This window comes from Saimiri boliviensis, chromosome X, assembly GCF_048565385.1.
Source record: "Saimiri boliviensis isolate mSaiBol1 chromosome X, mSaiBol1.pri, whole genome shotgun sequence".
NCBI lineage: Eukaryota > Metazoa > Chordata > Mammalia > Primates > Cebidae > Saimiri > Saimiri boliviensis.
This window is the reverse complement of record NC_133470.1, coordinates 10,552,453-10,576,822: the sequence shown is the minus strand read 5'-3', so window position 1 is coordinate 10,576,822 and position 24,370 is coordinate 10,552,453. Positions and strand designations below refer to the sequence as shown.

The 24,370-nt window shown below is 43.1% G+C and overlaps 1 protein-coding gene across 6 annotated transcripts in view; it reads left to right on the top strand.

Moving 5' to 3' along the window:
• The window catches only part of GPM6B (glycoprotein M6B), a 166,947-nt gene that overhangs the window by 127,681 nt on the left and 14,896 nt on the right, over positions 1-24,370 (top strand). For 4 of the 6 annotated variants that reach the window (XM_010336501.2, XM_003920322.3, XM_010336498.2 and 1 more), the window contains exon 2: positions 22,054-22,240. In XM_010336501.2, the coding sequence (XP_010334803.1) occupies positions 22,054-22,240 (187 nt within the window). Of the gene's footprint in view, positions 1-1,362; positions 1,483-22,053; positions 22,241-24,370 lie in introns of all 6 variants that reach the window. The other 2 variants (XM_003920325.3, XM_003920324.3) reach the window with 1 other exon arrangement.

The following is a 24,370-nucleotide window of genomic DNA, read 5'->3' as shown; positions in this document are numbered from 1 at the left end:
CTGTTTCAGAGGGTGGCTGTGACAGATGGAATAGGTGCCACGTGCTAAGCGCAGCGACTAGTACATCGTAAGCACTCCATAAATTGTAGCTGTCATCATCATTATTGACAACAAAAATAGCAGTAGCAAGAATAGTCTCATTGTGCAGTTCAGATCTTATCCCAGCATCTTTTCTGCACCCCCTCCTCGGTTTTGAATAAGTTGTCTATACCTTACCTTGAAGTCAAAAATATTTTTTTCTAAAACACCCTAGAAAAGTATGTCCTGCTTCCAAACCTGAAATACCTTACAAGTTTTCAGAGATTGTGGAGAGTGGAGTTGGGATTTTATAAAGGCTTTGCGAGGTTTTGTTTGCCTCACACTGTGGCTTTACCAGGTGCTTCTCCTCAGAGACCTGAGCTGCCAGATGGAGCACGATGATCTGATCTTCTGATGGAATCATTACCCCCAGTAATGGCACAATCATTTTTTTAATCCTTAAATATTTATGGTATCCCAGAGGATGTAACCCTTTATTAGGTTTTATGGGATTCTCAGAGATAAACTGTCCATAGTGACCTCATGCTCTCTTTGAGATTTCAAGATTTTAATTCAACTAACATTTACAAGAAGCCTACTCTGTGCTGGGCAAATTGGTAGGTATTTTTCTTTGCAGTCCACTAAGTAGTGGGAAATAATGTCTCATGTTACCAGATAGAGACTTGAGTCCTTAGGGAGTGCCAGCTGTCACCACGTGTGTGTAATTAAGCAATGGTTCAAGCCCAAGGCCAATAGCCCTTTCTGTATAACACATGGGAGATAGTTGGAACAGGATTTAATCCAGAACATTCTAGACTCTGACGTACAAAGTTTAAGATCAGGTGACAGAAAATACTGCAGACGTCAATAGGAGGAGAAGCGTTTCATCCAAGATTCAGCAGACCATTGGGTTGTTTGCCAGGTTTTCTGGACTGGAACCGGGTACCCTTACAGAGAGGGAGTCTGTGTTCACCTTTGCTAGTACAGCTGGCAATAATTATAGTGCTCTGTTGATCTGAAAAGGAAACAGAAAAATATTGTGAGAAGCCAGATTTTCACAATAAATAGTATCTTCCCCAAATGAGCATTTTAAGAGGTGGGATATGGGGAGGGGGGGAAGATGGAGAAAATAAAGAAAAGATCATTTTTGTGATTTATGTAAACTTCACTTTAGAAACAGAGGACATTCTCAATGGATCATGCTGATACTGAAGGGTTGCATTTCAATAGCATATTTTTGAAACTCCCCATTTCCTTTCTATGGTAAAAGAATAAATAAAAATGCTAATATAGAATCTTTGCTGGAGATAGAGACACTGACTCTTTGCCACCTGAAATTGGCAGTGAACAGCAGAGCTGAAATGGAAATTGGCAGGTACCACTGGATGTACCCAGGCTCAAAGAACCACCAGTACCATCCCGTGCCAACCCTGGGGGACAGGGCTAGCCCCTTGAGCAGTCCAGGTAAATACAGCCTTGGGGTGAATTCTAATAGCAAGTCAACTGTTATCTTTAATATTATTTGTAATGGCTCTTGCAGCTTGGTGATATTTTATGTTTTGCTTGGTGCATTAATTTGTTCACATGGGCATGGGTGGAATTGGCCCTATAAACATTTTTTAATCATCTTTCTTTTTCTCTCTCCCTCTCCATTCCACCCCATCTTTCTCCACTTTGTTCTCCCTCTTCCCTCTTTCTTCACCTTCAATCACCTCTTCTCAAACGGACCAATGTACAGTGAGATATGCCTTTCGTTAACCATGAAATTTCCAATGCCTGAACCAATAATGGGGGAGGGGGGCCACCCACATACCCCATGTGGCCAAGAACTGGGCCAAGGCCTTCAAGGAGCCTTGGCTCTGAGAGTACCATGAGCATCTCCAAATGTCTTCCCAGCCCTGCTGCTCTGCACCACCCTGTTCTCAAATCAGTCATTGCCTTTGAGAAAGAGAAATCAAAGCTGTGAAAGTAGGATCAGATAACCTTGTACCCATTCCCATCAGGTAGGTTCAGTGGGTCTGGTTTCCATTTTCCTTGCTTGTGAGGAACATTGGCTATTGAGAACCACTAGGTGCTGGATCTGGGTGAGGTGTGCAACAGCTGATTTGGGGACCTAGAAGGGGCAGAACGTGAAGCAGTATGAACATCCAGCCTCCCAACATTCCCAAAGCTAACACAGGTTGTAATGCCCAGCTCAGTTAGCTAAAATTCAATGATTTGCCAGTGTACAACCATAGTTCAAATTATGTAAAATGTGGACATAAGGGGCGGATAAACATAGTAACAGGCTTAAAGTATTGACGTGATTTTGCATCAGTCCATAACATCATTTCACCCAAATGCTTGCTAACCTTTTCAGGAGTAAGCATACCATGTACAGCTACAGAAAGGGCAATCCCAAGGTACAATGTAAGTTACCTGTTGAATTACAAAATCATAAAATCCATGATTAATAAAACTTTTTCTTCTTCCTTTAAAATCTTAATTGTGGTGTCAGGTTAATTAAAATGAAATCTGACTTTGAATTTAGTTCTGTCTTGTCCTTCATCTGTCCTATGGCTGTCAGGTGCTGGTTCTATGTGTGCCTGTGCAGTGCTGGCTAGATAGGGTGAGCATGAGGTGACATCAGGTTTCCATTCTCATAGATGCTATAAAGAATATGGAGGGTTCTGGAATCTTGATTAAAAAATGTCATTAGACATGATATGTCTATACAATGGATACTATTCAGCAATAAAAAGGAATGAAAGATTGATGCATGCTACAACATGGATGAACCTCAAAAACGTCATGCTAAAGAAGCCAGACACAAGAGAACAAATGTTCTGTCACTCCGTTTATGTTAAATTTGCAGAATTGGTGAGATAAGATATAGATGAGTGGTTGCCAGAGGCTGGGAGAAGGGAGGATTGGGGAGTAACTGCAGGTGGCACAAGGGATCATTTTTAGTAAATCAGATGGTGGTGATGGTCACACAACTCTGTATATTTAATCAAAATCATTGAATTGTACACTTAAAACAAGTAAATTTTATGGAATATAAATTGTATCTCAAAGCTGCTTTTTTAAAAAAAGTCCCCCACCCCCTGCACGCAAAAAAAAAAAAAGCCATGAGATGTGCCTAATTCAAGGGTAAAATACTTATTCGTTCCTGTATTTTACTTCATTGAACACTATGGTAAAGAGTTAACACCAATATCTTACTGGGGGGAATAAGAAAAACCTCTATCAATTGCTCTTGAAGAGGTTTCTCCACTTGTTGAGCAGTTCCCTGTAAAAGCATTGCAATTAGATTTGTGTGCTTCTGATCCTACAGTAAGACACCAGAATTTGGGCACTCTTAGCAGCAGTGGCAGCCGAAAAGAAAAATACAAGGCTTTATCTTCTTTTTTCTGAAACTGATTTCTTTCAGAATTCTAAAGAGTTTGGGTTTCCAAAAAATAATATAGTGCATAGATGATGTAGTGCATGATATCACCACTGAGTGTCTCCACAAATCTAATTCATTCATCTTTCTGGACAGCCCAAGACTATAAACAATTCCTTGTCCATTCAGGTGAGATTTTGGCACTAAGGAAGATGAGATCAAAACAGGTTTTGCTGCCAGATGAGTTAGGGGAAAAGCATCCTGTTACTTTTCAAGTTTTTGGAATTCCAGAATGATATGATGAAAGATTGTGGAAGTCTAATAGTATCCGGTTGCTGGTGATACTACTTCAAATGAGAATTCCATGAACTAGCAGGTTCTTGCCTGAGGGGGAGAAACAAAATGACTGAACTTGATATAAAGAATTATCTTCCCAGATCCTGAAACGATCTCCACCTACACATAATTTTAACTTTTTGTGTGCATTGATGCCTCCACGGGGACTGTTTGTGTTTGGAGCCATCTGCAGAGACCTTACGTGTGATAGTGTAAAAGCGTACAGCACAGGCCACAGAGCGAAGGAAGGACCCACTCCAGCCATGCCATCACCTTCCCAGACACTTACAGATTTTGTTGGCTCCTGAATCAGTGCAATTGCCATTCTTTGCTCAGATTCCCAATGCCGACCAGATGATGTGAGGAAAAAAATAGGCAATTCCATATGGCTTTTTTTTTTTTTTTTTTTTTTTTTTTGGCAGAGTTGTCAGCCTCTTTCCATAGGGAAAAAGAGGTTTTGATACAGGATGACCAGGAAATTTTTGGCAAAGGAAAATGCCTCTCCCACTTAAGCAGTCTCTACAGTGGAGACTGCGTTTCTCCAGGAACTTCCTTATTCCCCATTGGAAAGGTCACGGTGGTTCCAGGGTTCTTTTCATGGTTTTCTTTTTCTTGCTACCATTTCCCAGTAGAATTCCATCTATAGGGCTTGGTAGTTATTCTTTCCTTATCTGTTTCTTTTTCCTGTTCAGTTTTCAGCTTTTTTGGGCAGATAGTGTCAACATATTTTCTGCCTTCAGGAGATGAAAGGATGTATGGCTGCAAGGGCTCCCGCCTGTGATGCCACCCTGGAGGCCTGGCCTGAGGTGCTGGTCTGAGATACAGGCAAGCGGTGAAGCAGGTAGTTCATGCTGAATCTGCGTTCCATGGAATATTGTGCTTAACATGGAGGGAGTACTCCAGGCTGTTGTAGATTGTATTACAGAGGCTCCAGAAGATCGTCTAAGGAAATCTACATCCTCATTCCAAGTGCAGGCTGTGTTTCAGCAGAATTGACTCCTCCGGGAGCTTGTTAGAAACGCAGGCTCCCAGGCCCCACTCAATCCCACTGAATCAGAATCTGCATTTTCATAAGAGTTCCAGGTGGCTCCTATGCACATTAATGCTTCAGATGTACTAATTTAGGGCAAGAAGGGAGAAGGCAGGAAGGAACTGATTGTGAATTTATCCTCAAGAGATCTAGAAATCTTTATCACAACTATATATATAAAGAATGTATGGCTATAAAGAAATATATATAGATATATATGTAAAGAATTTCTTGAGTGTGAACGTTCAATTTTTTATGCGCTATGTTATTAGTCTGTAATTAACACTTGATTATGTGACAGTGGCTTACTGTGTCTGTGACATATCAGCTCCCTTTTGTCTTCTGGTCTTACGTTTGCTTCTCCATCTTAGAGTAGGCAGACAGAGAAAGCAGAGGTAAAAAGCAGATTAATTAGTATTAAGTATTGATCTGGAGCTTTCTGTCAGACATGTCCCATTTTAGGGACACTGACTTGGATTATTCAAGACTGAGTACTTGTCGGTCTTTGAGAAGTAGTGCCATCTGGTCTTTGCTGCCTTTGAAAGACCCTTATATGTTTTCATATAACTCTAACTAGAATCCATTAAAATTAATTTTGCTTTGAAATCTTTTGCCACCCTTAGAGGTAACTGGAGTTACTCTGAAGTTAGCTGGGGAGTAGCTGAAGTCAGCCACTTGTCTTCCCACCTCCTCAGGCTGTGTCCTTTTGGGTACCTGGGTTCACTCCCAAATAAGCCACATATACCCTCACCCCCATGTGCTTCCATATTTATGAAAAGCTTATATGAATTGGCTTTTGTACTTAATGGAATGCTCTGGGTGTTAAGAGAGTCATTTAGATGGGACAAATATTTCTTTGGTAATCAGTCATCTTGCATTTTATCTGGAGACTTCCATGAACAATGCTTTCACCCCCAAGGACTAGCTCTAGGGATGAAATGTCAGGCTGGTAGGAGTGGTAATGGGATCAAAACAAGACTTCCTGTGTCTTGAGAAAACCTTGCTTCCGTGCGTGTGCTATTTCCCAGTATCACCAAATCAAGATTCCTGTGAGGATTTGACAGACCAGGCTGGTGATGCCACTCACTGTGTTCTGTAAAGAAAAGTGTTATTGGAACCAGCCAGGCACATTTGATTGTCTGCAGCTACTTACGTCCTCTAGTAACAGAGTTGAGAAGCTGCAACTATACACCCTGCAAAGCCAAAAGTATTTCTCATCTGGTCCTTTACAGAAAACAATTGCCAGTCATTGACTTAGAATTTGCAAAGTGTGCCAAAATGCAATACTCCACCTACTGATGTTAGGCAACACCTAAAAACTTCGCTCGGCACTCAGTTTCCTAAAATCTTGTCCCTCAAACATCCCTCATCCTCTGCCCTTGAGGCACCAGAATCCTTGCTCTCAGTGAGGAACAGGAATTGGCTGTTCACACACTGTCAACTAAGGTTCAGCCCTTCTTCAGAGAATTTCTTGGCTCTTTCTGGAAGCTCAGCCCCTCTGGCCTCTTTCACGTTCTTCTGAGTGTTCCCATAATATACCAAGTCCCATTAAGTGGATGTTGTGAGCTACTTTCATCTAGTATTCTAGTCAGTGTACTTTAGCAAGTTTTATTTTCTGTGTATGGAAAAGACATTTGTGGTTTACTAAATATAGTATTGGGGATAATTTTTTAAATTATTTTTTTCAAAGTATGAGGTTCCAATGCCCTGAATCAGAATCACTAAGAATGCTGGTTAAAAATCCAGATTTTACATAGGCATGGCGGCACACATCTGTAGTCCCAGCTGTTTGGGAGGCTAAGACAGGAGGATCACTTGAGCCCAGAAGTTCAAGTTCAGCCTGGGCAACACAGCAAGACCCGATTTCTTAAAAAGAAAAACTAGGCTGGGCGCAGTGGCTCAAGCCTGTAATCCCAGCACTTTGGGAGGCCGAGGCACGTGGATCACGAGGTCAAGAGATCGAGACCATCCTGGTCAACATGGTGAAACCCCGTCTCTAGTAAAAATACAAAAAAATTAGCTGGGCATGGTGGCGCATGCCTGTAATCCCAGCTACTCAGGAGGCTGAGGCAGGAGAATTGCCTGAACCCAGGAAGTGGAGGTTGCGGTGAGCTGAGATTGCACCATTGCACTCCAGCCTGGGTAACAAGAGTGAAACTCCGTCTCAAAAAAAAAAAAAAAAAAGAAACGCCGGGCGCGGTGGCTCAAGCCTGTAATCCCAGCACTTTGGGAGGCCGAGGCGGGTGGATCACGAGGTCAAGAGATCGAGACCATCCTGGTCAACATGGTGAAACCCCGTCTCTACTAAAAATACAAAAAATTAGCTGGGCATGGTGGCACGTGCCTGTAATCAAAGCTACTCGGAAGGCTGAGGCAGGAGAATTGCCTGAACCCAGGAGGCGGAGGTTGCGGTGAGCGGAGATCGCAGATCGCGCCATTGCACTCCAGCCTGGGTAACAAGAGCGAAACTCCGTCTCAAAAAAAAAAAAAGAAAAACTAGATTCTTAGTCCCCACCTACCCTCTTTGGGATGGGTCCCAGAAATTTGGCCCATTTAAGAAGCACCCCCAGGCAATTCTAATGCACAGTAAAGTTTGACCACTGCTGCTATATACATAGAGGGCCATAACCCCTCATTATAACATATTTGGTAAAGTTTCATTTCAGTTCAACCTTTGTATGTCTATCTTCAACCTGTATATGTATATACAATCAAGACGCTCAAAGTCAAATCGCCACATCCTTAGCAGATAGTACTATTGAATTTGCAGTAAATTCCTCTTGAAGCAATGTTTTCCTATTGCCACTATATCTTTGTGTATAAGAGGCAATGCAAAAACATTCTATTGTAAAGCTGTAGACATCAGAGCTGAGGCTGTGTGTTAGTTACCAATTGTTGCATAACAAATTCCTCCAAAACATAGTGGCTAGAAACAAAAATATGTATTATCTCTGCTTCCATAGGTCAGGAATCTGGGCTCAGCTTAGCCATGTCAGAAACTGATGAAACTGGAGTCTCATCTGAAGGCCTAACTGGGGAAGGATTCACTTCCAAGCTCATTCATGTGGCTATTGGCAGGACTTGGTTCCTTGAGGCCTCTTGGACTGAAAGCCTCAGTTCCTCACAAGCTGTTGGCCTAAAACCTCCCTTGATTTTTTGCCGTGTGTAGGCTCTCCTTGGTACTTCATGACATAGCAGATGACTTCCTCAGAGAGAAAGCAAGTGAATGGGTAAGACAGTGTGCCAGCCAGAGAGACAATGCTAACTGGACAGAAGTCAATCTTTTGAAACCTAATCATAGAAGTGATATCCCATCATTTTTGCCATATTCTAGTCCTAAGAAGCGAGTCAGTAGGTCCAGCCCACACTCAAGGGAGGGAATTACACAAGACCATGAACGTACGTAGGTTGATGAGGATCATTGCAGGTGTCTCAGGGTGTATAAACATTTATACACCCTGCTTGCCACAGGATGTATAATCATTTCACAGTGCAAATGCATCCTCTGTCTCCTTAATGATCATAACCTCTTCACTTTCCCAAAGCCTCGCCTCTTAGAGAGTGTATTGCTGGGTTAAATGAGTACCTGTCAGGTGTTTGATGGCCTTCCTGGGGCACTGGACTCTAAGCTGTCTGTGAGCAGATGTCTTCATGCCTTACTCGCTACTTTGGCTTGGCTCAGGGCCTGAGACCACGAAAGCACTCGTTCATAGCATTGAATGATGATCACTTTATTTTTAGCACTCATGATGTGTGACTCTATATGAAATTGTCTAATTTTAGTGTCCATTGTGTACATGGCTCAATTCCTGGGGCAGGCTGGTCAAGACCTTGCACTCTGAGAGTTGCATAGGAGCTCACTAGGTATTTGGTAAGTAAATTAAGATTAGATTGGCTACTCGTGGTTAAGAGTTTGAGACCAGCCTGGCCAACATGGTGAAACCCCATCTCTACAAAAAAAAAAAAAAAAAAATTAGCTGGGTAGAGTGGTGGGTGCCTGTAGTCCCAGCTACTTGGGAGGCTGAGATAGGAGAATCACTTGAACCCGGGAGGTGGAGGTTGCAGTGAGCAGAGATTATGCCACTGCACTCTAGACTGGACAACAAAGCAAGATTCCACCTCAAAAAAAAAAAAAAAAAAAAAAAAAAAAAAGACTAGATAGGCTAATTGAGGTTTCTAGAATTATCTGCATGTAAATAGGGTTAACTTTGTGAGATGATTTCCTTGAGTAAGAAGTTCTTAGCCTGATCTTCACAGTAGAACCCTTGAAGGGAGGGTGTATCTTTTAAAATCCAGAAGCCATATCCAAACCAAGTCATTCGGAATCTTGGGGGTGGGTCCTAGGCATCAGCGTTCTTGAAAGCTTCCCTGCCAGGTGATCCCCTGTGCAGCCAAGGTTGAGAACCACTGTAGTAGACCAGTGTTTCTCAATCCAGGGGAGTTTCTGCCTTTCCGGGGATGACTTTCAGGCATCTAGTGATAGAGGTAAGGGATGCTGCTAAGCATCCTGCAGTGCACAGGACAGCCTCTCCCCCAGCAAAGGATGTCCCATGCCAATAGTACCAAGAGTTGAGAATCCCTGGACTAAGCCCTATGCATTGAGTCAGGAAATTGGTTCTAAGTGAAGCAGTAGAAGCCCATGGAGTAGCTTTGTCCCAGATGTTAAGCTTATTGCAGGGATCGATAGTTGGTAAGTCTGGAATATTATATACAGTTTGTGTATCAGTGTTTCCTAAAGAGAAATTCATTCTTTTAAAAGGCACACAATGCATAAACCAATACATTTAAACCTGCATATATTTGTTTATGCAACATATACCATACATGTGTGTGTTTGCATATAGCACATGCCATAAGCACCCTATGCATATAGAGATATATGCAGGGCATATGAGTGTGTTATTCTGGTTAGAGGAACAGGTTTGTCTTCCTCAGTGCCCTTTCTCCTCCTTTCCCGTCACTGTAGCCTCCTGCCCTCTGGTTGTCTAGTAAAGGCCCTCAGGCCTCCCTGTCCCTCAGCCCAGAGGATGCCTCTGCTCTGCCTTGCTGCCTGGAGGGTTCCCATCACCCAGGTTTATGTGGCTCTTGCCTTTCACCACCAATCCTTAGTTTCTCAAAGGGGTTCACAACCTTTTTAAACTACTAGTGTGTTTTGTAGAAATCGAACTTCACCAACAGGTCTTTTGAGAGCACCTTGCTGTGGTGTAATTGACATGCATATGCTGCATCTCTTTAAAGTGTCTGACAAGCCTTGACATCTATGTGTGCTCGTGAGAGCAGCACCGTGAGCAGGATGGTGATGTGGCCGCCACTCCCCACTCTTTCCAACCTTCCTGTGCTACCCCTCTCCCCAAGTAACCACTTATCTGCTCTCCTTCTCTGTGAATTGGTTTGCATTTTCTAGAATGGCCTTTGTAAAGATTTGTTTACGTAAATTCTCTCACCCTTTCTCACCCTTTCCTAGAAAATGTTGCATGATGTTGATTGCTTAATAGCTTCAGAGCTTTGTCCAATTTTTATTCTTCCTGCTTTTCCTGAAGATGCCCTGCCCCCATGAATAAACCTCAGAAGACCCCATTCTGCCACCACCTACCACCAAAGAGTTTAGCTTGCGCCCACTCCAGTCCAGCCCACACACCAGTGCCAGATTCATCTCTTAAAAGCACATCCCAAATCACGTCTCTCGCCTGCTCACAAACCTTCCCTCTCTCCCCCTTGCCACAAAGTGAAGCGCAGAGGCTTCAGGCTGGCTTGGATGTCTTCCCTGGGCCAGGCAGTGGGAGGACCTGCCTTCCTGACTTCTCCCCATCATTACCCTCATGTCCTTGATAAACTCGGCTACACCCTGAACTCTCCCTACATCTCCCATACCACATTGGTCCTGCTCTCCTTCCCTTGTGCTTTTCATGGAATCCTTCTCTTCTTCAAGAAGCATTAACCTGTTAACCTCCTGCCATCCATAAACCTTTCTTTTGGCAACCCACACTAACCAGGGAGATCTATCTCTACCTCACTCTCTCATGTCCCTGTGTCAGCACTCTGTTTATTCTACTTTAGTGATACCTTATGCATCTGTATGTCTTACCTCCTCCTCACCCTGCCCACAAGGATCAAAGCCAGGAGAGCACACCTGCAGCCCCCACCACAGTGACTTGCACATGGCAGGGATTGGACAGACATTCATTGAATGGAATGGAATCCAGGAAAGTAGAGACACTGTCGCCCAGATGGTTAAGAAAACTGATTGCTGCTAAAGCTCAAAATTATAGATATTAAATAATTCTCAAATGTCTGGAGTAGCCTCCAGGTCGCTGTGCTCTTAAAATCTGTGTCATCTGGACTTAGAGCTAGCTTCCCCTACTCTCCATTGATCTCCTTGATGCCTTGCTGTCTCATTTCACCAGGCTAAGGGCCTTTGGGAAAAACCAAAGCCAGTTCCCACAAAAGGCAAAGGAAGAGAATAACAAGTAACTGTTTGTTGGATGTGTTTATTCCCAGCCATGTAAGCGTATCATTGCTTTTATTGACTTGCTTATCTTCTGCTGCTGGTACTGCCTTGCAAATGTATAGGCTCATCTATTTTAAGAGGTCGTTTATTTTAAGACTTTCATAGTGTTTTCAGAAAAACGAAAATCCCTTATTAAATGGATTTTAGGACAAGCTTCTAATAAAAGGACCTGCCAAAAAGTGATTTCCTTTCTATCATTAGAAATAGTTTCCACATTCTTATCATTGTGAAGCTAAACTTTTTATGTCTAGGACTGCATGAAAGTCAAGAGAGAACTGAGAAGCAACCTATATTTGATTTTACACTTTGCTCTTGGACAGGAAGCCCCTGTCAACTGACTTCATATCTTTTTAATGTACTATACTAGTAGTTCACAGAACTTTTTGGGTTTTAGGTCCCTTTATGTGCTTAGAAACAGTTGACCCCAAAAAAGCCTTTGTTCTTCTTGGTTGTGCCTATAAATATTTTCTATATTAGAAGTTACAACTGAGGGCCAGGCGCGGTGGCTCATGCCTATAATCCCAGCACTTTGGGAGGCCAAGGTGGGCAGATCACCTGAAGTCAAGAGTTCAAAACCAGCCTGGCCAACATGGTGAAACCCCGTCTCTACTGAAAATACAAAAATTAGCCAGGCATGGTGGCATGTTCTGTAATCCTAGGTACTCGGGAGGCTGAGGCAAGAGAATCACTTGAACCTGGGAGGCAGAGGTTGCACTGAGCTGAGGTTGTGCCACTGTACTCCAGCCTGGATGACAGAGTGTGAGACTTCATCTTAAGAAAGAAAAAAGAAATTAGAGCTGAGACGTTCATTACTTAATAATAAACTTAGTCATTTAATAGTGAACCGATTATATGTCTACCTAAGTAATGCTTAGGAAAGATAAATATTTTCCAAAAGAAAATAACATTTTAGTGTGAGGAATAGGACTGGTTTACATTTTTGCAAATCTCTTTAATATCTGGCTTAATATTAGACAGCTGGATTCTTACATCTGCCTCTGCATTCATTCAGAGGCATCTTGGGGTGTCTCACTTTGGTTGAAGTGTATGAAGAAAACTCAGTCCCTCACAGGTATGTGGTTGGAGAATGGAGGAGTATTTTAGTGGCCTTTGCAGGTAATTATGAAATTCTTTCTTGATACAACGCCAAAATTCACTAGGTAGTGGTTTCTTAAAGACGACTTGTAATGTGGAGTCTGAAACCACATGGATAATCTTTTTGTACTCTGTTTCACTGAAATTCGTTGCTTGATCTTGCACTTTGATTGGCTCTTATATTCAATAATTATTTTCCCTTTGCTGTTTGGAAAATATTGATTCTCTGAGTTGTGCAGATCTTCCAGATATTGACACATTTCATTAAACCATATTTTAAAAGTTGCATTTGTTAATATTGCCACCAATTTCATCAAGAAGTCTGATAAGTATTAGGAAGCTGTCGGTCTCACTATGGCAGGTACAAGTTTTTCGAAAACGATTGGCAACAGATACTATCAGTTGTTTTCTTTGAAGTGACAAGCTGCTCACTTGGTTCATTTTTGAGAAAGTTTCTGCCAAATACTTAAATCTGAAAAACTGTAGCTCATCGGGCATTCTTTCAAGAAAGGGAGTGTTCGCCCCCAGAAAGGTGCAAGTTCGGCTCATAACTCAGTTACACAAGAATGTTTCCTCCAGCCCACCATCACACGCTAGTTTACAGCAGAAGGGCTTTCTGCATCCTCTCACTCATTTTATCGCACAAACTGTTCAAAGGACACGTACTCGGTAGTTGAGATTTAATCAAATTAATACTTTTTTTATTGGATCAAGGTCATTTTGAAACGAAACTGGATTTTTAATTTCTTTTCTTGCGAGTGTGTAGTGGTAAGGAATGTATTCCTGCTAAGTACACTATGGGCCACTGCCCAATTCGTGCTCAGGCATCAGCAGTTTTACTGTGCAAATGTCAAGCAGTGAAAAAAAAGTAAATAATATCTTGGTGCTATTATCAAAAGAGTTTTGGCTCCACAGTCCTCCTACAAGGATCTTGAGGTCTCCCAGGGCTGCACAGACCATCTTTGAGAGCCAACTCCTGGCTCAGAGTGAGACTGGTGGGCAGGCAGGATAGAATTGCTTGGGAGCTCAAGGTCCTTTCCAGACCTGCCTGAATGGAATCTGCATTTTAATGAGGTCCCCAGGAGATTTATATGCAGGTTAAAGTTTGCCTATAGTCCCAGCTATTCAGGAGGCTGAGGCAGGAGGATGGCTTGAGCCCAGGAGGCAGAGGTTGCAGAGAGCTGAGATTGTACTGCTGCACTCAAGCCTGGGCAAGAGTGAGACTGTATCTGGGGAAGAAAAAAAAAAAAAAAAAAGAACCACTGCTCTTTAAAAGAGGTCTGCAAAACTGTCCTGTAAGGGGCCACATGGTGAATATTTGTGGCAACAACTCAACCCTGCCTTTGAAGCTTGAAAGTACCTGTAGACTATATGCAAATGAATGAATGTGGCTGTTTGCCAATACAACTTTATTTATAGACACAGAAATTTGAATTTTGTGTACCTTTTATGTGTTACAAAATATTTTTTAAATATATTCTAGGCCGGGCTCGGTGGCTCAAGCCTGTAATCCCAGCACTTTGGGAGGCCGAGGCAGGTGGATCATGAGGTCGAGAGATCGAGACCATCCCGGTCAACATGGTGAAACCCCGTCTCTACTAAAAATACGAAAAAATTAGCTGGGCATGGTGGCACGTGCCTGTAATCCCAGCTATTCGGAGGCTGAGGCAGGAGAATTGCCTGAACCCAGGAGGCGGAGGTTGCGGTGAGCCGAGATCGTGCCATTGCACTCCAGCCTGGGTAACAAGAGCGAAACTCCGTCTCAAATAAATAAATAAATAAATAAAATATATTCTAAGTGGTTAAAAAAGTAATCACTTAGAATCATGTCAAAATCATTCTGAGTTTTCAGGCCATCAGGAGAGCCAGATTTAGCTGGTGGGCCACAGTTTGCCGACCTGTGCTGTTTAACACTTGAGTGCTCATTGAAATCACCGGGGTAGCATCAAAAAAACAACCCCCAGCCCTCTAATTCCTGAGTCCCATTCCTGAGAAATTCAGATGTAATTGGTCTAGGGTGAAGCCGGGGCATCAGGATTTTCAGATGCTCCCCAGATTATTCCAACGTGCAGGAAAAATGGAGAACCTCTGCTCTATAATGTTTTCTAAGAAAGTTAATTTTCTTTTAAGCATTTCTTTTTAAGGTTTTAGAATTTGGCAGTGTCACCAAACGTCTGAGACCAGAGTTATATATTGTAACCTTAGAGCAGAATTTCTCACCCTTGCCCTGTGAACCCAAAAGTATCTGACATAGGTTTCAATCAATTTAGAAAGTTAATTCTACCAAGGTTAAGAACCGGTCTGTAAAACAGCCTCAGGAGGTCCTAATAACATGTGTGTAAGGTGGCCAGGGCACAGCTTGCTTTTATACCTTTTAGGGAGACATGAGACATCAATCAGTACCTGTGAGATATACATTGGTTCAATCTGGAAAGGTGGGACAACTCAAAGGGGGTCAGCATGTGGCTTGCAGGTTATAGGAAGATGTAAAAATTATCTAAAGACCTGGAATCAGTAGAAAGGAATGTCTGGGTTATGATAAGATGGTAAGTGGTTGTGGAAACCAAAGTTTTATCTTGCAGCTGAAGCCTCCAGGTAGCAGGCTTCAGAGATAATAGATTGTAAATGTCTCTTATCAGATTTAAGCTCTATGTTGATGTTATTGCTGGTTGGCTTTTCCTGAATTCCAAAAAGGAAGAGGATATATTGAGGTATGTTTTAATCCCCCCCTCCAATCATGGCTTGAACTAGTTCTTTCACGTTAACTTTGGAATGCCCTTGGCAGAGAGTGGGAATCTATTCAGATGATTTGGGAGGCCTTAGAATTTTTTTTTTTTCTCCTTTTGAGAAAGAGTCTCACTCTGTCACCAGACTGGAGCACAGTGGTGCAATCTCGGCTCACTACAGTCTCCAACTCCCTGGTTCAAGCGATTCTCCTGCCTCAGCCTCCCGAGTTGGGACTACAGGCACATGCCACCACACCCAGCTAATTTTTGTATTTTTAGTAGAGACAGAGTTTCACCATGTTGGGCTAGGATGGTTACAATCTCCTAACCATGTGATCTGCCCACCTCAGCCTCCCAAAGTACTGGGATTACAGGCATGAGCCACCACGCTCAGCCTAGAATTTAATGTTCAGTTTATAGCACTATTGGCATTTTGGGTATGATCATTCTTTATTTGGGGGTGGTGGCTGCCCTGTGTATTACAGGAGGTTTAGCAGCATCCCTGGCCTCTACACACTAGATGCCAGTAGTGTACCACCCTCAGCTGTAATAACCAAAACTGTCTCCAGACACCACTAAATGTCCCTGGTTGGCAAAACTGCCTGGATTAGGAACCACTGGTCTAAATCAGGTAGATTTTTTTTTTTTTTTTTTTTTTTGAGACGGAGTTTCTCTCTCGTTACCCAGGCTGGAGTGCAATGGCGCGATCTCGGCTCACTGCAACCTCCGCCTCCTGGGTTCAGGCAATTCTCCTGCCTCAGCCTCCTGAGTAGCTGGGATTACAGGCACACGCCACCATGCCCAGCTAGTTTTTTTTTTTTTTTGTATTAGTAGAGACGGGGTTTCACCATGTTGACCAGGATGGTCTCGATCTCTCGACCTCGTGATCCACCCCTCTCGGCCTCCCAAAGTGCTGGGATTACAGGCGTGAGCCAGTAGATGTTTTTTATGCTACCTCAGAGAATCTCCACATTGGCACTATTGACATTCGGAGCTGGATAATTCTTTGTTATAAGAGCATATTCTGTGCACTGTGGGTGTTGAATGCCATCCCTGGTCTCTACTCAGTAGATGCCAGAAGCACCCTCTCCCCCAGCTTTGACAACCAAAATATCTCCAGATACTGCCAAATGTCCCCTGAGGGGCACAGTCGTCCCCTGAGGGGCACAGTCACCCCCTGTTGAGAAATACTTGGCCAGCTCAGAATCACAGAAGCTTCTGTCCACTGACATTCACTGCTGCTTCTCTGAGGCAGGATTCTCCACCCCCACCCCCCTCCATTTTCCCATTGCTGGTTGTTTGAATGTTGTAAAGCTTGGTTCCTGCACCTTTTCTTTTTAATTTTGTGGCTCATTAGGAATCAGTAATATAACAAGGAGAAGGCCCCATGAAGAGGGGTAAGGGGGTGTGTTTGTGGGTGGTGGGGGTGTGTTAGGGAGGGTGTGTGTGTGTGTGTGTGTGAGACATTCCCTGGGGAAGAATCTGAGCCCTTGTTCCTGCCAGCCTTCCATCTGAGCCAGCATTAAATCTGCAGCCAAGATCGCAGACAACTTGGGCAAATCACTTGGCCATTATGAACTCAGAGCCATGGCAACGGCCATCCACAAGCCTGAGAACAAAAAGTATTTTATTCTGTTGTTCTACACAAAAGGTTCTAGGGATGCTGGAGACAAAATAGCCTTTGAGAGTTAAAGGCATTGATGTGTATTTTTTTTCTCCGTACTACATGGCTTATATTTAAACTGTCTTAGGTTAATGCCCACTATAATTTTCGTGGGAATCAAAACCTAAAATCGTTTTTATTCAGAGACCAGCTAAATGAAGGCCTAGGAAATTAGCCCTACAGAAGCATTTAGCGTGTGGTGAGAGGTATTGAGAATTACTGGTAAAATGTACTAGAAAGCCTGGCATTCTAGCCTGGCCAACATGGCAAGACCCCATCTATACTAAAAATACAAAAACTTAGCCGTGTGGTGGCATGTGCCTATAGTCCCAGCTACTAGGAAGGCTGAGGCATGAGAATCACTTGAACCCAGGCGGTTGACGCTTCAGTGAGTGATCACACCACTCACTCTAGCCTGGGCAACAGAGTAAGACTCTTTCTCAGGAAAAAAAAAAAAAAAAAAAAAAAAAGGCCTGGCATTGATTTTTGATTTTTATTTTTTTACATGAATACATCGGTCATCAAAAAAACACTCTTCTTGCTTTTTCTGGTTCACGTTATCCAACGTTGTCATTGCTGGTTTGAAGCTTGGGAAAATTCAGTCTGTGGATTTACAGGAGCATCCAAGAAAAGCACCGATCTTCCTTAGCTAGCATGAACTTTTAACAGCATGGTGTTCTGCTGGTACTTGACACCACCCCTATATTTAAAAACATCAGCTTGCCTGTGAGTACTAAGGACATCCTGAATCCCAGATCTACTTCCTTTGTGTGCACAGGCACTCCCAGCACTGCAGGGGGTAGGAGCGTGTGCAATGAGAACTCTGCTTTCTCAGGTGACTATATTCCTATCTTCTCAGCCCCTGTCTATGGCATGACACTAAAGCATGAAAAATTCCAAGGTTAATAGTACTTGCTTGGCTCAGAAAAATGCACTCTAGTTGCACTCTTTTCAAGACAGCTGAACAACTTGGAACATTTTGTTTTTCTTCACTGTAGTCCTTGGAACTTGCTGTTTGATTAACAAGTGGTTAGAGGGTTATGGCCAAACCCAGTGGGCCACATCTTTGCAAGAAAACACCACACACCATTGCACATGAAAGCAGGAGCTTCAGACAGACTCAGGATGCCATACCTGAGACTGGGAAAATGCCACTGTTGACTAGAAATGGGCTTCTCAAATTTTCATGTGCACACAAATCACCCCGGAGGGCTTGCTAAAATGTAGATTCTGACTCAGCTGGTCTGGAGTCATGTCCAACATTCTTCATTTCTCACAAGTCCAAGGAATACACTTTGCAAAGCACATGGAACTGACAAACGGTCGACTCATTATCTGTTCTTGGCCTCTGATAGTTTTCCTTGTTGCCCAGTAGAAGCTGCCAGCATCAAAGTTCATCTCTTCTCAGCTGCAGATCCACATATTTCTTCACATCAGCCAGAGTGACCTTTCACAACCCCAATCTGTTCCCCGTGCTTAAAAATGCTCCCTGGCAGACCAGGCATAGTGGCTCACACCTGTAATCAGAACCCTTTGGGAGGCTGAGGCAAGAGGATCACTTGAGCCCAAGAATTGGAGAACAGCCTGGGCAACATAAGAAGACTCTGTCACTACCAAAAAATTTTTAAATAAATTAGCTGGGTGCAGTGGCATGGGCCTGTGGTCCCAGCTATTTGGGAGCCTCAGGTGGGAGGATCACTTAGCCAAAGAGTTCAAGGCTGCAGTGAGCAGTGATTGTGCCACTGCACTCCAACCTAGGCGACAGGGCAAGACCACATTTAAAAAAAAAAAAAGAAAAGAAAAAGCTTAGTGGCTTCCCATGATTTTGAAGATGAAGTCCAGAATTCTTAAGGCAGCTTGGAAAGCCCTAAGTGGTCTAGCTCCTCTATTACCTGTATCCTCTAGCTCCTAAATAAACACATTTAGCTTTTCCTTACTAACTTTCTGCAGCAGTTTTGGTTCCTCTAGGATGTATATGTGGCATGTGACTAAATTGCCCAGTGTTCAAAGATATGTTGCCTCACTGTGGCTAGAGGTAGCTTCTGTACTAACGTGGAAGATACAGTGGGGAGTGATCCATTTATAAATGGTCAGGTATCTACTACACATGCAATTTTAACACTAAAAATAACTGGTCAACCAAGCTAGAGTAAGCTCTACATCCAGCTGTATTATGTCCTATCAGTTTTTCTCATATTTTATGTCACTAGCTTCTAGTCACGTTGGCAGGCACAGTCCATAAGAGTTTTATCTGTGCCAGTGGAACAAAGATGGTGATTTCTGTTCTGTAGGAGTCAACGTTTCTATAGCCACAAATAAAATCATCTGCTGAAAATGCAAGAGCATTGGCATGTGCTGAGAGAGCATGATTCATTGAAGTGATCCCCCAAATTCTCGAGTTCCTGGTTTTCCCTGATGTTATAAAAGTGGATCCACAGCATGAGGCATACAGAGTCCTTGAGAGATTTAAATTGGAGGGAAACTTTAGCTTTGATCTAGTATTGAATTTGGGATTGATCTGCATCATTCTTCTAACCCCACTTGTCTTTTTGAGCCTGGGAGCAGCTGTGATATTTCTTTGGCATGCTCTAACCATTTGAATGAAAGACTATTTGAAGTGGCAACTGTGGATTTGGAAGGATGAGTTCTGCCATTAAAGGGCGAGTGTGCTACACCATAACACCTAACTCTAACTCCAAATGATAAAAAAGGGTGTGGGGTTGGTTAATATATCTATCTATCTATCTATCTATCTATATATATATATAAATATATATATAAATATATATATGTATCTCAGAAAATTCAGAGAATTAATGAACAATTATCTGATTATATATCAGTGTCACCATGTCAGCTGCTTAAGTATTCTGCATACAAGTCTTTGTGTAGAAGAACCCCTCCTGTATGAATTATTTGCCCTTCTGTCCTTCCCTGCCCCCCTTCTCTCCAGTTTCTTGCCACTCACTCTGTAGGGGTCTGTATCTTCACTTCCATCATGCTGGACTATAATTGTGTTGTCTGTCTGCAGTATTGGATTTATCTTGAAGCCAGAAAGGTATCTTATTTCATATTAGTATACTTGGTACCCAATAGGTCTTCACAAAGTACTGAATTAATGAAATCCAACAGAAAACCCAGTTAGATCCTAGCTCACATTATAGAAAATCAAATATGTGACAATTGAAAATGTGTCTTCCAAAGCAGTGTTCTGTGATGGTGAAATGTCCTATATCTGTGTTGTCCAATACAGTAGCCACTAGTCCATGTGGCTTTTGAGCATATGAAATACGATTTGTGCAACGGAGGACCTGAATTTTTCAATTTATTTAAGTTTAAATAAATGTAAATCGCTGCATGTGTTAGTGGCTACCATACTGAATTACACAGTCCCAAGGCCACACATCTTAATCCTTTAAGGACCAGATACAACTTTGTTAGCCAGGAATGCAGGTGCACTCATCTTGTTCGAACATGATCATAGAGGCCAAGAATGTGTGGAGGTTGTGAATGGCACAATATCTATGTCTTTTTTTTCTTTATATAATGAGATATGCCAAGGCTAAGGATTCTGGTTTCTCTTAGTTTGCAAACCTGGAGAGGATTTGGACTTTGAGTTGCATTCCTCTCACCTCAGTCCCCAGAAAGTCATGTGACAAAATGAGATTGAGCTCTAACATCTCTGCTCACAAACCCCAAGTGTCTGAAGCTCTTTAAAATACTGACTTGCTAGTGAACTTGAACCATGTTGTGCTTGGTTCCGGTCTTACATAGCATTCCTAATCCATTTCAGGGAAGTCATTCTTCCTAAAAACAGCTGATAATCTTTTGAAATAAAAGGAAGCATAGCTTTCTTACGAAGCCCTGATATATTTTTTTTTATTTTCTGAAGCCCTGATATTTTTTATTTTCCAATGAACTAAAGAGAAATCTAGTAATGAACTTTCCTAGTCACCTTCCATAGTTTTAAGCAAATGCTAGTTTAAAAGGAATGCTCATCAAAATGAAAACTTTCATCTCTGGTGTTTTATGCTGGGTTGTCATTCCATGACGACTATGAAGACCATTTGGGGAAATTTCTGTTTTTAGCTGGCTTAATGTGCTTGCCCTGAAGTAATGAACTGCTCTTGATTGCTGTTAAGCACCATAATGCGTTTAAAGTTCAATTTCCCCGACAAGCCATTTACTTAAGGGTCTGGATAATATAAACAGCGTTGGGAGGTTAAGAGAGGTACTGACATTATCCCGAGGCCAGCACTGCCTTTACTGAAACATGAATGTCTCCAAACTGAAAATGTCACCTGGCTCTGCCCCTTGGGCAGGTCTTCATGGACATCTCAAGTAAAAGTTTATTTTAAAAATGAATACAAGTCTCATCTTTTCAAGATTAAGAGTGACTTACAGCTCTCTCTCCCTTCATTCCACTTCATGGATGTTCATTTTGGTTTTGTTTTTTTCTTTTGTTCCTTTTTCTCCTCCAAGTACTTAAATATCACCCACCAGTTTGGGGTTCTGACTCTGAAGGTGTGTGAAGGGAAGGGGGCAGGTGGAAGCCGGGGAGGAGGAGGACTCTGAATGAATTGCTTGGGCTGACTAGGCTGAGAAGCAGCATTTTTATTGAAAATTTGAGATAATTTCTGATGTCAACTTGAATGAAACTTGAATGGACCCACTTGAGTGGATCTGGGTGGCTTTGTACTTCATTGAATTAGGACCAAAATACCTGTGACCTTTCCCAAACAATCACATTGCTATTTGTTTTGTACCTGGCGACGGCGTAATTGCTGTATCAGATTCTCCCAGTTGCGGAGGTGGTCCAGGGCTTAGGGAAAGCCATTGGTTGCTACAGCAGCAGATGTACTGAAACCCCAGAACTGTGAGACTGGAGATGACCTGACTGCTGCTTTTCTTCACAGAGCTGCAGCTTCACTGCTGTCCTCTCTTTTGACTGTGTTAGTGGAGTGAGTGCTCATTGGCACTTGAGCAGGGCTCCCCCACCTCTCAGTGGATCAGGAAGCTTTAGAGTTGTGACTGCCTTATAACTCTTTGTCAGTTGCCTGCTCAGCCACTCGCTACCCTTCCAGACTCTGAGCAAGTTAAGTTACATTCCCTCTTGGAGCCTCAGGGTCCTCACTGGAGAATGTGAGACCACGGTAACGACCACACTGACCCTTGGGATGTCCAAGTATTAACCATAGAGCATGATGGGGGAGATGGAAAATTAGAGCCTTCTCTGTGAATATGTGGTATTCTTGAAGACCAGAGGCGTTATTGCACATAACGTCTGCATTTTTTCTCCTTTGGGTCCAGGCTGCTTTGAATGCTGCATCAAGTGTCTGGGAGGAGTCCCCTATGCCTCCCTGGTGGCCACCATCCTCTGCTTCTCCGGGGTGGCCTTGTTCTGCGGCTGTGGGCATGTGGCTCTTGCAGGCACCGTGGCGATTCTTGAGCAACACTTCTCCACCAACGCCAGTGACCATGCCTTGCTGAGTGAAGTGTAAGTATCTGCTTCCCTTTAAAAATGTATCTAAGCTGGGCGCGGTGGCTCAAGCCTGTAATCCCAGCACTTTGGGAGGCCGAGGCGGGTGGATCACGAGGTTGAGAGATCGAGACCATCCTGGTCAACGTGGTGAAACCCCGTCTCTACTAAAAATACAAAAAATTAGCTGGGCATGGTGGCGTGTGCCTGTAGTCCCAGCTACTCAGGAGGCTGAGGCAGGAGAATTGCTTGAACCCAGGAGGCGGAGGTTGCGGTGAGCCGAGATCATGCCATTGCACTCCAGCCTGGGTAACAAGAGTGACACTCTGTCTCAAAAAAAAAAAAAAAAGTATCTAATGCTAGGTGTGATAGCTCACAACTGTAATCCCAGCACTTTGGGAGGCTGGGGCAGACACATCACCTGAGGTCAGGAGTTTTAGAACAGCCTGGCTAACATGGTGAGACCCTGTCTCTACTAAAAATACACACAAAAAAATTAGCCAGGCATGGTGGCAAGTGCCTGTAATCCCAGCTACTTGGGAGGTTGAGGCAGCAGAATCACTTGAACCCAGGAGGTGGATGTTTGTGGTGAGCCGAGATGGTGCCACTGCACTCCAGCCTGGGTGACAGAGTGATATTGAGTCTCAGAAAGAAAGTATGTAAGACGCAACTCCCTCATGATGTTTTTCAGATGTGTGCTGTCCTGGCAGAAAATGAATGCTTTTAATTAAAGCTCGCTTTATGCACATAGAAAAAGGTTCATGAGAGAAGGAAAAAGAAAGGGTCTAGAATGTGATAGGCGTTTAGGCCAGAGAGTGGAATGTTACTTGGGAATGGCAAGGTGTGCCCACAGGACACTCCACAGATGGTAGCTGTGGGCATGGGGGACTATGACAGGGTGATAGGTGATGCTGCCATTTGTCTCAACAGAGTCGTGTTGTTCCCAAATAACAGATGCCTCCAGTTTTCTCCCAGGAAGTGACCATCCCTGGAATGGTAGGAGCCCTGTTGAAGGCTGACCCCAACTCTAAGCCTACAGGAACAGCATTTTAACATTAACTCTTCCAGCAAAAGAGCAGACCCCAGGGCATCTTCCATTGCAGAAGGGAAGAAGGTCCAGGGGTTTAGCAGTATATCTCTGCTTTTCATTCTGGAAACATTCTCAGTGGAATCGCAGTGACTCCTATGCATAGACTCTTGTAACTGTGCGAGCTCAGCCGCAATCTGCTTATTTTCTTCCCGTGTCTTCCCCTTTCTCCATTTCCTTCGGCGTTTCTTTTTCTTTCTTTGAACCCCAAAGTTCTGCGGTGTTTAGATGTCTTATGATTATAAGAAACTTCTTCACCAGACTGAAAAAGACATGAATCAAATTTTATGGAACGGTCATGGAGTTGTGTTAGAGAGTCTTCAGTCCTTAGGGAATTTTATTCTTTCTTATCTGTTCACAAATGACCTCCAAAGAAATGAACACAGGTCAGGGAGAATAAGGAGGGCTCAGACAGGACAAGGGACTCACTGGGTGCCAACTTTGTGCAAAGAAGAAATGTTTACCAAGAATGAACCTGGGAAAGGTGTATTGATTTAATTAGGTAGTGATCTCAATCTGTGGCTCTCAAACTTCTGAGAAGCTTTAAAAAAAATCCCCATGCCTTACCCCAGACCAATTAAGATATAATCTCTGGGGGTGGAATCCAGGTACCAGTATTTTCCAAAGTTCCCCAACTGATTCCAATGGGCAGCTGAAGGCTGAGGACATGTCATCCGTCTTTGTTAGCTTTTGTGGGACAAACTGCACTGTGAATTAACTTTCCGTATCTTAAACCTACTCGACCTACTTTTACTTGTGTGGTGGGAGTCACAATGCAAAAAACATCTCCCCAAATTATCCCCTAAAGAAGCCCTGAGTGCCTACTTAGGGTTTTATCAGAGTGACATTAACCACTAGGCCTGGTTGGGAGGTATTTTGATAGGGCAGAAAGAACATGTTGTCCATTGGGCCAGGGTTCAAATGCTGGCTTTGCCACTGTGTATCCTCCGACGAGGGGCTTAACTCCTCAGTGCCTGTTTTACTTGTGTGCAAAATGAGGATTCTAACCCTTGCCGCCCAGGACTCAGGGAAGGATAAAAGATTACAAACTGGATGCTGCC